The 13,096-nt window shown below is 40.2% G+C and overlaps 1 protein-coding gene across 1 annotated transcript in view; it reads right to left on the bottom strand.

Annotated features, from left to right (window-relative positions):
* Positions 1-13,096, bottom strand: part of med13a (mediator complex subunit 13a) — a gene marked incomplete in the record, with an annotated part of 244,898 nt that overhangs the window by 69,090 nt on the left and 162,712 nt on the right. Inside the window, 6 exon segments of the mRNA XM_014026539.1 lie at positions 660-876; positions 2,186-2,920; positions 3,976-4,086; positions 11,998-12,160; positions 12,296-12,490; positions 12,600-12,794. Coding sequence (XP_013881993.1) covers positions 660-876; positions 2,186-2,920; positions 3,976-4,086; positions 11,998-12,160; positions 12,296-12,490; positions 12,600-12,794 — 1,616 coding nt within the window.

Below are 13,096 nucleotides of genomic sequence, written 5' to 3'. Positions count from 1 at the left end.
GTGTTGGAGCTGGAAAACCTCTAAAACATGCAGGATAGCGGCCCTCGAGGACTGGAGTTTGACACCCCTGATCTAATAGCATCAGCTCTACCAACTGAGCCACCGTGCCGCCCTCATGCACGTGTCTTTGTTTATAAATTATAGTCTGTTGGAAAAAAAGCAAAATGTCAATGCAAACGGCACCAAACATAAAAAAATAAAGTCCACTTTTGGTTCGGACCAAAGGACTTTCCTGGTGTGAATACACCCTTAAATTCCCACACTTTAAGATTGTGTAGTAACGTCTACACAGTTTGGCAAACATTAAACAATCAAGTCTAAGACATCAGTGACAGTTTAAGCGCAACCAGTGAACATGAGAGTTCTCTTGGTTGTAGAAGATGCAGTTTATTGTAGAGCAGTTGTTAAAAAWTTAAGTCCTGTCAATGCAAAAATGAGCAGTAGTTTGTTGGGAACAATTCTTTTTAGCTTATGTTTATTATGAAAAAATACTGTTAACATATGGAACAGAATWTAATTGTTACAATGCCATATATTGCACCCAGCCTCTTCCTGTTGAGTTTGTACTGAGGCAGAGAGAGTAAATTCGTTACAGCTTCCAACATTACATGACTCAGCCATGAGCGGAGAAATGTTTCTTACTCCTCCAATTTTTGTACCTTATGTTTCTTGCCTGGCTCGCGCTCTCCTCCGGCTTTATCCTTTTTGCTGGAAAAAGTGAACTTGACCTCTCCGTCCTCAAAGTCGTAGGGATCCACTTCAGGCTCGTGATCTCCATCGATTATAGCAGCAGACAGGTAATGGTTACTCCTGGCTCTATACATTTGAACACGCTCTTCAGACACCTTCAGTGGCCCTTTGGATGATGACATCAACCTGGAAAAAAAAAAAAGATGTCTCATACAAATACACTCACACAGGCTTATTTTGAGAGTGAAGCACTTAATGATAACAAAACCGTTAAAAAAAGCATTTTAATCTGTTAATGTTCTGGATTTCTGTTAATAAGAAAATGCATGAAAGTAACATTTCTACTGTAACTAATCTGTGTGGACAGATGGCACCTTCTAACATATGTCAGTGCTGCTGCCATGTTTATCTACACTAACACAAATGTCAGCGACTGCAAATGGTTCTGACAGCTGTCGTGAGGCAGAACTAATGCATCTTGTTTGCTGTCAGACAATTATATTTCTGTTAAGATTTTTTTAAAACCAGATGACTCAAGCAATACTTTTTCATATATTTACACAACTATCAACTGTTGCTGAGGCATCACTCTTTATAATCCCTTATGGAGCAATGACTGTGACATTCTTGCCAAATAGGGAGGGGATGGGGGGAGGGAATAAAAAGAGGTCATTTGGCAGGAGAACCAAAGAGACCATCTTATGTGTCATTCCTCCCCTTCCCTGCACCTCTCTCCACTCTCAACATGCTTTTCCAGGTCTGATGTGAGGTGGTGTGCAGTGGCCCAGGCAGAGATTAGCAGCCATTCAGARCCAGGGCTAGAAGGATTATAGCTCACTAGAAAAGGCTGGGCGTAGTGGCTGGCCCCTTTGGATTGCATAACCCCACAGATACAATAATCCTCCAACTCACTCACTCTGCATCCTGGTCACTCAGCTCTTCTTCATACTGAACAAACCACCCCGATTCTTTCCACCCTTGCTTCCCGCTAACACTTCTGTCCTAGTGAGTCTCTCCAGAGCAAGCCAAAGTGATATCCAGCAGACAGAAACTCTATCAGCTTCAACTTCATTAATTACCGAGGTTTATGTTTGTCTAAACCTATCATTACTCTTCCTCTCTCTGGGCTGCGGAGTGTGTTTGTGTGTAGGAATCAATGAGTAGTGTGGGACCAACACATTCGTAATGTATGATGTCAAAAGGGCACATAGCCAGAGATTAACATGCTGTGCAGCTGAGCACTACAGCCAACAGTCTAAAGCTGATGGATGGGAAGCAATGAGGAAAAGGGAACAGAGAACAAGGAGGAGAAGGTGAATTTAACACCATGACAGTTTTTAACACTAGTTCATCTGAACCCCTAACAGGACTTAAGGACCACAGTGTAACCAAAAGAATGATGGGATGGCCTAGATAGCTGGCTTCAAACTGAGTTTGGATGTGTAAATGACATTGAAAGGGTATTGACCTGTGAACTTTGGAGGATGACACTTACTCTGTGACTGAGACCAGGTCCTGTGCGATTGAGGCCTCGTCTCTCAGCTTGTCGCCMGGCAGAAGCGGTGTGGGCAGCTCGGCTTCTTTCCTGCGGGGCAGGTTGAATAACCTCCATGGTGTGTGGGAGCTGTCGTCATCCTGGTTTACTGCTGCACCCACATACACTGTGGGCTCGGGAGGCTCAGGGTAGGAAGAGGTCGCAGAATGAGAGTGAGGGTGGAAGTGCTGATTGAGACAATCGGGCCCTCCGGGCTCTTCGCTGCCACCTTTTACACCGACCAGGCAGTGCTCTGGTGGTAGCTGATAAAAGTGTTGGCCGTTGGGGGTTGAAGGGTTCTTTATGCCCTCCCCTGACTCCTCAGGTCGTTCACAGGGGTGGGGGCTAAGTGGTGGAGGTTGGGGGGAGTTGGGCTGCTCTGAAGGCCCAGTGCTGATTGCTCCACTGTGGAGCAGGTGGGCTTTGGAGATGGCGGCTACATCTGTCGAACGAAATCTTCCCCCATCCTGACCCCTAATGGCCAGCCGTTGGCCCACTGCTGCTTCAGTCTCGATGGAAGTTTCATCGCTGGTCAGGCTGCGATGATGGAAGGGGGTTTGGGGTCTCTTCTGCTGCTTTTCACCTTTCTCTGGCTTTTCTCCTCCAGTTTTGTGCTTGGTTGGAGGCTGGGAGGGCTGGCCTGCTGACTGAGTTTGGCCTGGAGTGCTGCCTATTCGTTGCTTTACTGATTTGTGTCTGCAGTGAAGAAGATGAGCAAGGAAGTAACATTGTGACAAGAGAAAGAGACAATGATAAAATGGGAAGATGCACAATTTTGATTTTTAATTGTCATCACGATAAAGCACATACCTGTAATTTTCACACCTGCAGCAAAGGCAGCCTACTGATTTACTAGTTATGTTGCAGAGTTAAACTAACTGGTAATTTATGATTGTTTTATATTCATCACACACATTAGCTTCAATGTGATCACCAGGGTCTGATGAGTATCTGCAGTACACACTAAACATTAAGTGCTTTTAGAGTTACAGTTTTCTTAAAACCTGCTGCCGATGTAAAAAAATAAAATAAAATAAAAATCATGCAAAACCAACAAGCACCTAGCATGGTGTTAAACTAAACCGGAGCAGTTCAAATATATAATCAAACAGAAGCCACGTGTTTTTAAGCAATGTTCTTCTGGCTTAAATGTTAAGTAACATAAAAGAGGGCATGATCAACACATGGGTGATGTCTGTTAAGATGATCGCAGCAGTTTAAACTAGTGTAAGTGATACATACAGTATATGTTACCAGAGTCAACTTAGATCGTCGTGGGTTTGTTTTTGTGGAAGGCACAGTAACAATATACAAAGGATTTACATAAAAGGCGACAGTCAGAGTAAATGTTAATTGTTCTTGATGACAAACAGTTGGATTTTAAATATTCTATGTAAACAGCAAGTCTCTTTTTTACACTACAAACATGACAAACTAGTATTATGATCACAGTGGATTATCAGAAGTCAAGCTAAATTATTGTTTTACTCTGAAACGATTCTTCTCAATGTGACAATAAGAAGTATGATCTACAGAAAGCCACAACCCATCAACCCACCATTGCCCTGTGGTTGTTCCTTACACAGAAAAATGATAAACTGAAAAATGTGAAGACAAATGCAAGTCAAAGTCTCTACCTGGCAGTTATTTTGCTGACTGTGACCTCCCTCTGCCAGTGTTTAAAGCTCTGCAGACTCTGTGCAGTTTCTCTCTTTTGTACATGTGGGACATCACCAGTCAAAGTGACTGACCTGGAACAGCTGCAGTAAGATGTCTGCGAAGGCACCACAAAATCCCAAGCTCCTAATTTTTCTGTCAGCTCCTCCTCACAGATACCATTGGTCGCAGTTGAAAACTTCCGCCTGGAGGGGAACAAAAAATAACAAAAACAAAAAAACATTATCTGGAAGCAAAATTCCAACCCCTTCCCTGTATGCCGGGAAGGCACAAAGAAACCCTCCAATTGTGTAATCTTGTCTATATTTTTGTGGTATACAGTTGCTTTTAGTAAAAGTTTTGTAGCATGGGTGGTTTCATCAACATCCTTGAAGCGATAATATTTTGGCTGACAAGCCAAAAGCTAACTATAGCTGACATTCTGGTTTTGATCAAAGGGTAACATCCCAGGGTGCTCCAAATGTGTCACATTCAGTGTTGTTGAATTATACAATAAACCACAGGACAAAACTGCACACTAAAGCTTTTTAATTATTTGTCAACATTGTTTTTYATTTAAGTTGAAGCACAATTTTAGACTGTATAATAAAACTTGAAAATACATTAAATGACTTTGGAGACTGCCCTTCAGTCCYAGTGTATTAGAATTAAAAAAAATTTGAAGATATTTTCCAAAGTGCCAAAGCAACCACTGCCTGAAATCCCAGCATTCATTAGTTTCAGTATGCTGGAATTTTGATAAATAAACTATATAAGAAGTGTAAAGAGATCAAGATTGAAAGAAATGTTAAAGCTGCTGCCAGGGGCTCATTACGGTCATCACAGTAACCACACACATGTGTCTCTCACTCCCTAACTTTCTTCTCATGAACCAAGTCAGACTAGAAAGTAAGCCTCAGACAAAAAGTTGCTGCGTAAATGTAAGTTAAATAAAAAATATAAATAAATTAAAAAATCACATCCTGGAAGTATTTGACAGAAAACATTAAGTCCATCGGCACTGAGAAGCACTCTGGGTGGAAGAAGACAAAATGTCAAGGTTTGATGAGTCAACGGTAAGAAGTGTTAAGTTTGTGAAAGTAAAAATTGTATAAAGTTTAGACAGCTAAAAATATGGTCTGTGACACTATGAGGTAAGCTTTACATGCTCTACATACAATGTAAAATAAATCATCTCAGTTAAAGAATACCCCAAATAAACTTTTTTTGCAGATGGACTGTCTAAATTGGGCCTTAAGGGTAATATCTTTATATTTCTGTGCAAATTGTGACTGTCATGATCTGTGTTCATTTTCCTTAGTTTTCTAGTGTTTCTGTGTATCTCTGCCCTGCTCCAGCCCCACCCATGCTCACCTGTTTCCTCTTGTGTCTCCTCCAGGTGTTTCTTGTTGTCCTTAATTAGTCTGCTTTTATATTCTGTGTCCTGTGCTCAGTCTGCATCCAATCATTGTACTGTAGTGTCTACCAGTCAGTGAGGTTGTCTTCCGTGGTCCTTGTGCCTGTTCCTCCTGAGATACTCTGTGTGAGTGTTTTGAGCTGCTTCATCAGCCTTTTTGTTTGATTAATAAAATCTTTTGTTGCTTTTGGATTTTTGCCTGTGCCCTGGGTCATTCTGCCTGCACAACCTTACATTTACATTTACATTTTCATGTAAATTTGTTTAATTCTGCAATAGTTGGTCTAAAAACCTATCAATAAAATATATATCTATATCTATAAAATCTATTAACAGTCAGTTACATGTGTATGTAAATTTCCTCACCTAGGAGATATTTCACTATAACATATCATCTTACTATTTTAAATAAAACTCTTGCTATTGTAAATAACTGGAAATTATCTTGGATTCTCATTTGACTTATGGGGAACAATCTGACATCTCAACTTCCTGGTTGGACTCATCACTGTACAGCTCTTTCTTTGTAAAATGCTTAAACTTTTCAAAATTATGTTTTGTGTAGTGGTATTAAATTATATTTTCAGATTTTTTATGGTGCCAATTATGGACCTCTTTTTGCTCTGATGCCCAAACCAAATCTTGGAATTGGTCTCTTAACTAGGTCTGTTACGAGTGGACAACTGACACTACCAGCCTTTAAAAACTGTTATGACAAGAGATAATTTTTCTACGTTTATACTAAAGCGTGGAATGACATTCCTCAACATATAAAGTCCATCTCAACACTGGGGCTTTTTAAGGAGTCTTTGCTTGTCATCTGCTGGACACCGCTTTTGTAATAATTTAATTGTCTACTGTGCAAATGCTGCCTTTTGATTGTAATTTGGTATGCCTGTATGTCTCTGTGTCTATAGTGTATAATAATGTGATAAATGAACCAGACAAAGTGGTAGGAAAAGAGATGCAACACATGGACGTCTGCCTTTAATCACAAAACAAACTGATTTAACTTACTTTAGCAATCCTCTTTGTGGTTTAATATTTTTTTTACTAACTACAAAGTTGCTGTGCTGCATTATGCTCAATTATACTGGTAAGGGTAATAAATCTCTTTGCTGATGTTTAATCATGCAAGCAGGGCGGTCGCTTACATATCTGTTTATTTATTTATTTCTGAGCCATGACACCAGATGTTTTTTTTAACGTCGGCTTGCCCAGTTCTGACACTACATCTGCTTCCGTGCTGGTGTGGTGTGGGACGGAGTCAAAGAGGGTCGAGACTAGGGCTGAACGATTTTGGAAAATAATCTAATTGTGATTTTTTTTTATCTATAAATTGTGATTGCAATTTAATATGCAATTATTTTTTTAATGTCTTCTCAAGTATTTTCCAACAAACAGAAGCAATGAATCAATCTGTTTTATCAGGGTTTATACAAGAATCCTAGAGTTGAATTTACTACCTATTTTTTACTACCTCTACAATATTTTTACTACAAACACAAAATCGAGCAGCAGCCTTTTTTAGGTGGAGCGGTGGATTCACAGCATTGACCCAATGGCCCATCTCTCAAAGACAAAACTTTATCCCACTTGAAGATTTAACTGTGACTTTGTCTTGACTAAGACCTCACACACATAAGAATTCCAGACGAATTTCAAGAAGACTTTGGTTTTTTTTTTTCAGAACATGAACAAAATGCAATGACAATAAAATTTCACAAGCCAATGTTTCATTCCCGATAGATTATCGATAACATGGAAAATCCTCAAACTAAATAATTAGCATAAAATCAAGCAAATTACGCAGCAATTTTAGGAAAAGTGGTAAAACTTTTTCTCTGTACAAAAACAGCATTCATCAGTTGATACCATTTAATATTACTGTCAGATTGAGAAAGAGTGMGAGAGAGCATGCTGTGGGGAGGGAGATGGCAAAGAAAAAGAGAGAGACAGTCCTGAGAGAAGACAGACAGCTGGAGAGAAGTAGAAAAGACAGAGAAACACTCCCTCTCACACAGACACACAGAGTGTGAAACAATACAATCAGAAAAAAATCTGAGAACCTTGTTATTCCTATAAAACTATGAGGAATAAAAGTTGTATAGAAACTCCAAAAACATTTGAAACATGGTGATGTTCTCCTGGAGATGATGAGGAGCAAAGCGTTAAACTGAGATTGAGCTTTGCTTTAATATGAGCAAAAAAAATTTGTCTGTTAGCCAATACATTGTTTAATTAGAAGAACACAAATAGTGAATCTAGACTCACAGCCTGCGCGCGCCATGGTCCGTCTCGACTCGGATCACGCTACTCGTGCAGGGCGCGCACACCCTCGCAAGCGATGCAGGTGTTTATACTTGGCGTTTACGTTGTTGTAGTATTCTTCAAAAGGACATGTGACAGAACAAATGTTGTAGGATAGGAGAGCAAAAGGCTTGACAAACAAACTGAATGTTGCGCATCGTGCGCAGCCTTTGCCCGAGGAGCTTCATCACACACGCAAATTTGGAAATTTGGAAATTTGGCTTGGAACGCACAAATATTTTAGAGCAAAGTATCAGGAAGCTCCTGAGTGAAGTGCAGGAGGAGAGGGGAAATTTACTCACTGACTGACCGCTCCTCCAGCCACTGCTCCTGCAGACTTTTCAGACCAGCCCTGCTCTGCTAACTGGATGTGCTCTGGGGCTCCTTTGACTTGTTGAAAGTACCATCCCGTTTAGGGATAGACGAGTAGCTTCAGTGAGACCGCAACAGAAAACAACCAGTTTTTTTTTTCTTTTTTTTTTTACAGATTACGGAAATCCGTCGCGGCAGAGAACTTTTAGACCTGCAGGTTGATCAAAAATTTACTACCAAGTAAAATTCTGTTTGTTACCTTTTACTACCTTTCACTGGCCTTAATTTGAGCCCTTTTAATTTACTACCTTTTACTACCCCGCAGCAACCCTGTTTACAACACAAAGTAAGATTTATTTAAAGCACAGATTACAATGAAGCAAACAAATCTGTGGCTTTACCTTTTTACTATTTCTAATTTTTCTTGTTTCATGAAACATATTAAACATGTTAAATGAACTTCCTAAAAGCTGTCTGAACTTCTTAAGACAATCAGTAAATACATACATACACACACACACACACACACACATATATATNATTTTATTTTTATTGTTTTTATTGTCCTGCAGGCTCTGATGGAAAATTAATTTGAAGCTGAGTATTTTTTTTAAAAAAATCGTTAGATTACTCTAAAGCAAAATGAGGGAAAATCTGTGTCAATTACAGACATTCTTTTCACATGAGCAGCTGTCAGTCAGCACCTGTCATCCTCCAGACACACGATGGAGCGTGTCTGAACCAATCACTTTTGTTGACACTGATCATCTGACTGATTTAAATACATCTTAACATTCATTAGGTACTTAACATTGACTGTTTATGGTTGAGTGTGGGCGTGTAGAGGGTAGAACCTGAGGCGGGACCTCGTGCGCAAACTCTGACGTGCGGCTGTGAAAGATGCGCAGAAACGTGCGTACGCACCGTACGCACCGTTTTATAAATCTGAATCTTTTTTTGGCGTACACCATTTCCGCCTTTTGGCCGTACGTTCACTTTTAGTATGGTTTCCACGCAATCCTTTATAAATGAGACCCCAGAACCATAAATGAACCTGAACAACTGGGCCATCAGTCTAACATTTATACAGCTGCTGAATTCAATCAGACTGTTAATAAAAATATTCCTGTTCAAACTGTTCAACAAGCTGATCATTTCAAACATATCTTAGACAACATGAGAGAATAATTAGCTGATGTATCCATGGATCTACCTTGCTGACAGAGCTGAACTATTTGTTACTAGTTTTCACAAACAAAGCCTTAATTAAACTATGCAGTATGCACACTACTTTTTATATGCAGAACAATGATACAATGTTTTTTTTTAACTCACCAGGTGAGGCTGTGCATTTAGAGAAGCTGCAATTAGCGGCAGCTTGAAGTCAGATTMTCTTAATTAATTCAATTTGAACGGTCCAGGTTTAGCTAACCTAAGCTGAAGAGTCAGGACATGTCCGCTCGCAGAGCCAGCTTCTCCAAGCCATTTTTTCCCCTCCCGGTTTTATTTTACATACGTAAATACGGTCGATCGGTCGGTCAGATATTTTTGTGGCTTGTTGGGGGAAATATGTAGCACATTTTTGCACATTTTGCTGCATCCACTTGSGGACCTTTCTGCATTTTTCCCCCCATTTTCTCGACAAACTTTGTCCAGTGCTTCCTCCTTTCCAACTCCGGACCGGCAGCAGCTTCTGGCAGGATTTATAACTTTGGTTGAAAAGGGAAGGGTCTTGCTGGGCCGGCCGAGGAGTGCTGAGAGATTTCATTGGCTTAGCTCAATGTCGATCATGAAAATCAACCAATAGGCCGTTGTGATCGACAAAAATAGTTTATAATTTTTTTGGGTTCATGACAGACCCGGGCCGGCCCATAAATGAGCGTCGGCCCACCGGGCATTGCCCGGTACACCAGATGGCCAGTCCAGCCCTGATCTGAGCTATGGGAGAAATGTTAAAGAGAAAAAAGTGAAGAAAAGCACTAAATATGTTTACAATTGCAATTCAACTTAATGAAATAAAAATAATTTTATGACTTCAATGCTTAGATCCACATTACATAAATTAAATTAGTGACAACCTAAAATTTAATCTGCAGACTGTTAGATGTCACGAGACAGAGGGGACGAGGTGAAGAAGTGACTGATCTGTGAGTCAAACACAGCTGGGTCCAGAGATTTATTTTAGAGAGACAGTACCAGAGGAAAAAAACATTACAGTAAATATTATATCCCGCTTTGTAAACCAGGTAGGGGCAGTGGCAGCTGTGCACATGTATGATTTATTTGCAGCAGTCTCCTCTCAGCTGACAGCAGCCAGGTGTGTGTGTGTGTGTGTGTGTGTGTGTGTGTGTGTGTGTGTGCGTCGCTGAAGGAGGCAGTGAGTCGGGCCATTTTAGGAATGGGGAGGGGCTCACCCTCACCGCTCGTTGATTGCAGAGGAAAGGAGAAGGAAAGGAGAAAAGTAAAAGTCTCCAAAAACACTGGGAAAAGTCACCAGATTTGTTGCTAGTGGTATATATATATTTTTTAGGGGTGGGGGCAGCTAGAGGGGTCTAAAAAGCCGCTAGATCCTTGTGACTGTCAATGTCGCTAATTGGTAACACTTCTCCGCTCGGCTCGCTCCCAAGTCACGTGACCAGTCAAAATCACAGCCKGTGCCGTTAGAAAATCTCATTTTAACATATCACAAGATTATCGCAAATGCGATTAATCATTCAGCCCTAGTTGAGACTGTGGCAAACAGCCTTGTGCAGCTTCTGAATGTTTAGAAGGGGAGTGACGCATCACTCMCAAACTGAGCTATCTTGTGAGTTTCAAATGAACCATTGAAACAGAAATGAGAAAATATTCTTCCTTTCTTTGGACCAAAGWAAAATTTTATAGTTTGTTGCCTGAACTTTGTGTTAGTTTGAAACAGCTAAATGTAAGTTTACAAGATTGTCATGAAACTTTACTTTTACAAAATACATTACATTCTTTAGAACATTTAGAAATGTTTTCATAAATGCTAGCTTGTCAGATTAAGCTAGCTAAAAAAATTTCAGCTAGCCGACCACATTTTATGATCTGCTTGAGCTCTGAATGATGTTCTAATGTGAAGGATATCTTGGCTATAGGGGCCTGAAAAGGGATGGGATTTCCCAAAACCCTCTTGTTGTCTAGGTGCTAATCTTTCACAGCTACTTACAATGTCCAGTTCTGAAAAATCATAGAACATTACTCAAGTCATTCTTTTTTGCAGGGGTTTCTCCAGAGCTGAAGGAAGAGTTGTGAATTAAAATTCATGATGGAAGTGGAAAAATCTCACAGGAATTGTAATAAGGGTACTTCAATGCTTATACACTGCTAACACATTGAACCTCCAAATAAACACAACATAGGCAGGATTTCTTTGTCGTACCAGTGTAATTATGAATATTATGAAATTAGCTTCCAGAAAAAGTGGTCTGTTTAATAAATCTCTAATTGTTTCATTTTATTTACACAAAAGTGATCAATAGTCATTCAAACAGGAAAGCATGAAGAACACTGCTCCAATTTACTACATCAATATCTAAAAACAAAAACTTATCAAACCAGTTGTTCCTGTTCAATAAGCCAACAATCATTTGAGATTTCTGCATCATGTGCAACACAAATKAGTAATAATGCTAATTTTAGCTGCTGGTTGTTCTATTTGTTTGCTTTCATACTTGATTTGCATAAAATAAGACCCTGACATCCAGTATCACTTTTGTGCAGATGTAAAGGTATTGTTGACTTCCAAAATAACTATAAACTTGCCCTTATTTATCCAGAAATACTTTGTGAGAATGWCAGTTTTTATCACGCAGTGCTCTGTGACAATCAGATACCTGCATAAAAAGGAGATTTTTTTTTTGGTGAACAAAAAAAGGGATTTCAACTGCTGAGACTGGATGAGGAAAAAGTCAGTAAAAGAGAAACAGTCAGTTGTACAGACATTTTGATATCTATCTTTTCATTCCTACAACAAAAATGTGYAAACAAAAAGTATGGGTTCTAGCACTTTCTGTATTTATAGTTTAGTGAAGCTATCTGTGCCACAAGATGGACTTACTTGTTCTGGGCTCGGTTGATATTGCACTCTTGCCAGACACGCTCCACCACCTGAGTGGCCAACCGGCGTGGAATCTTTCCCCCATGGTGAYTTGTTCTGTCCACGCTGAACGCGTCAGACAATGAAGGCATTTTAACCCACTTCTGGGCAGAGTGRCAGTCCACTAGAGAGAGGAAGAGCAAGATTTACAGGATGTTTGACAAAAAAATAAATAAATCTGATTCACTGGCCCATTGCCACAGAGAGGCTCAARTTGAAATGGTAGACTTCTGGATCTACACCCTGACTGAGCTATTACCTGTGTGCGCCTCCTCAGGTGACGTGGGAGGGGTGAGGGTCACCAAAGACATGGCAGGCTCTCGCTGAGAAGCAGGCACTTGGTGGCCACCCGAGTAGACGGCAGTGCAGTGGGAAGACCCCACAGGGGCCAAGACAGGGATATCTGTCTGAGGTACCAGGACCAGGCAGGCTGGGTAGATCATTCGCACACCACCTACAAAAGAACAAACACATTGGGTGATCGAAACCCAAAATGCAAAATAGAAAACATTCATTTCAGAAAACTAAAGATTTTTCTTTAAAAGAAAGATGTAAAAACTGACCAACAAGGACCTCTACAGAGGCCAAAGAGTCATCCTCCCAGTCCATGTCCTCAGCCTTTTCTTCGGCATCCTTGGCACGAGGGCTGATGGGATAAAACTGGTTCCACTCCTCAATCAGTTTCTGTGTGGGAGGATCTGATACCTTGAATGACTGGCCAGTCAGCATCCCATTTAGGCCAAATGGACTAAGGATTACTGGTCAGAAGAAAAGAGAAAAGAGAGAAAAAAGAAAACTTTAGAAAGCATCAACACATAGGTGTTTATTGTAAAACAGCAGTCTCTCAGAGCCTTTTAACACGTTTATTAAAAAATAACCATTTATTGGTAAAAACACAAGACTTACAGCATATCAGAGTCATACAGAGAACCAATCACACTGCTCACAGAATCCATCAGCCAATGCAGATTGTTCCATTAAACATAATGTACAGCGGGTAAAATAAGCATTGAACACGTCACCATTTTTCTCAGGAAATATATTACTAGAGGTGCTAATG

This window comes from Austrofundulus limnaeus, unplaced genomic scaffold (genome assembly GCF_001266775.1).
Source record: "Austrofundulus limnaeus strain Quisiro unplaced genomic scaffold, Austrofundulus_limnaeus-1.0 Scaffold565, whole genome shotgun sequence".
Lineage (NCBI taxonomy): Eukaryota > Metazoa > Chordata > Actinopteri > Cyprinodontiformes > Rivulidae > Austrofundulus > Austrofundulus limnaeus.
This window is presented reverse-complemented; position numbering and strand designations above follow the sequence as displayed.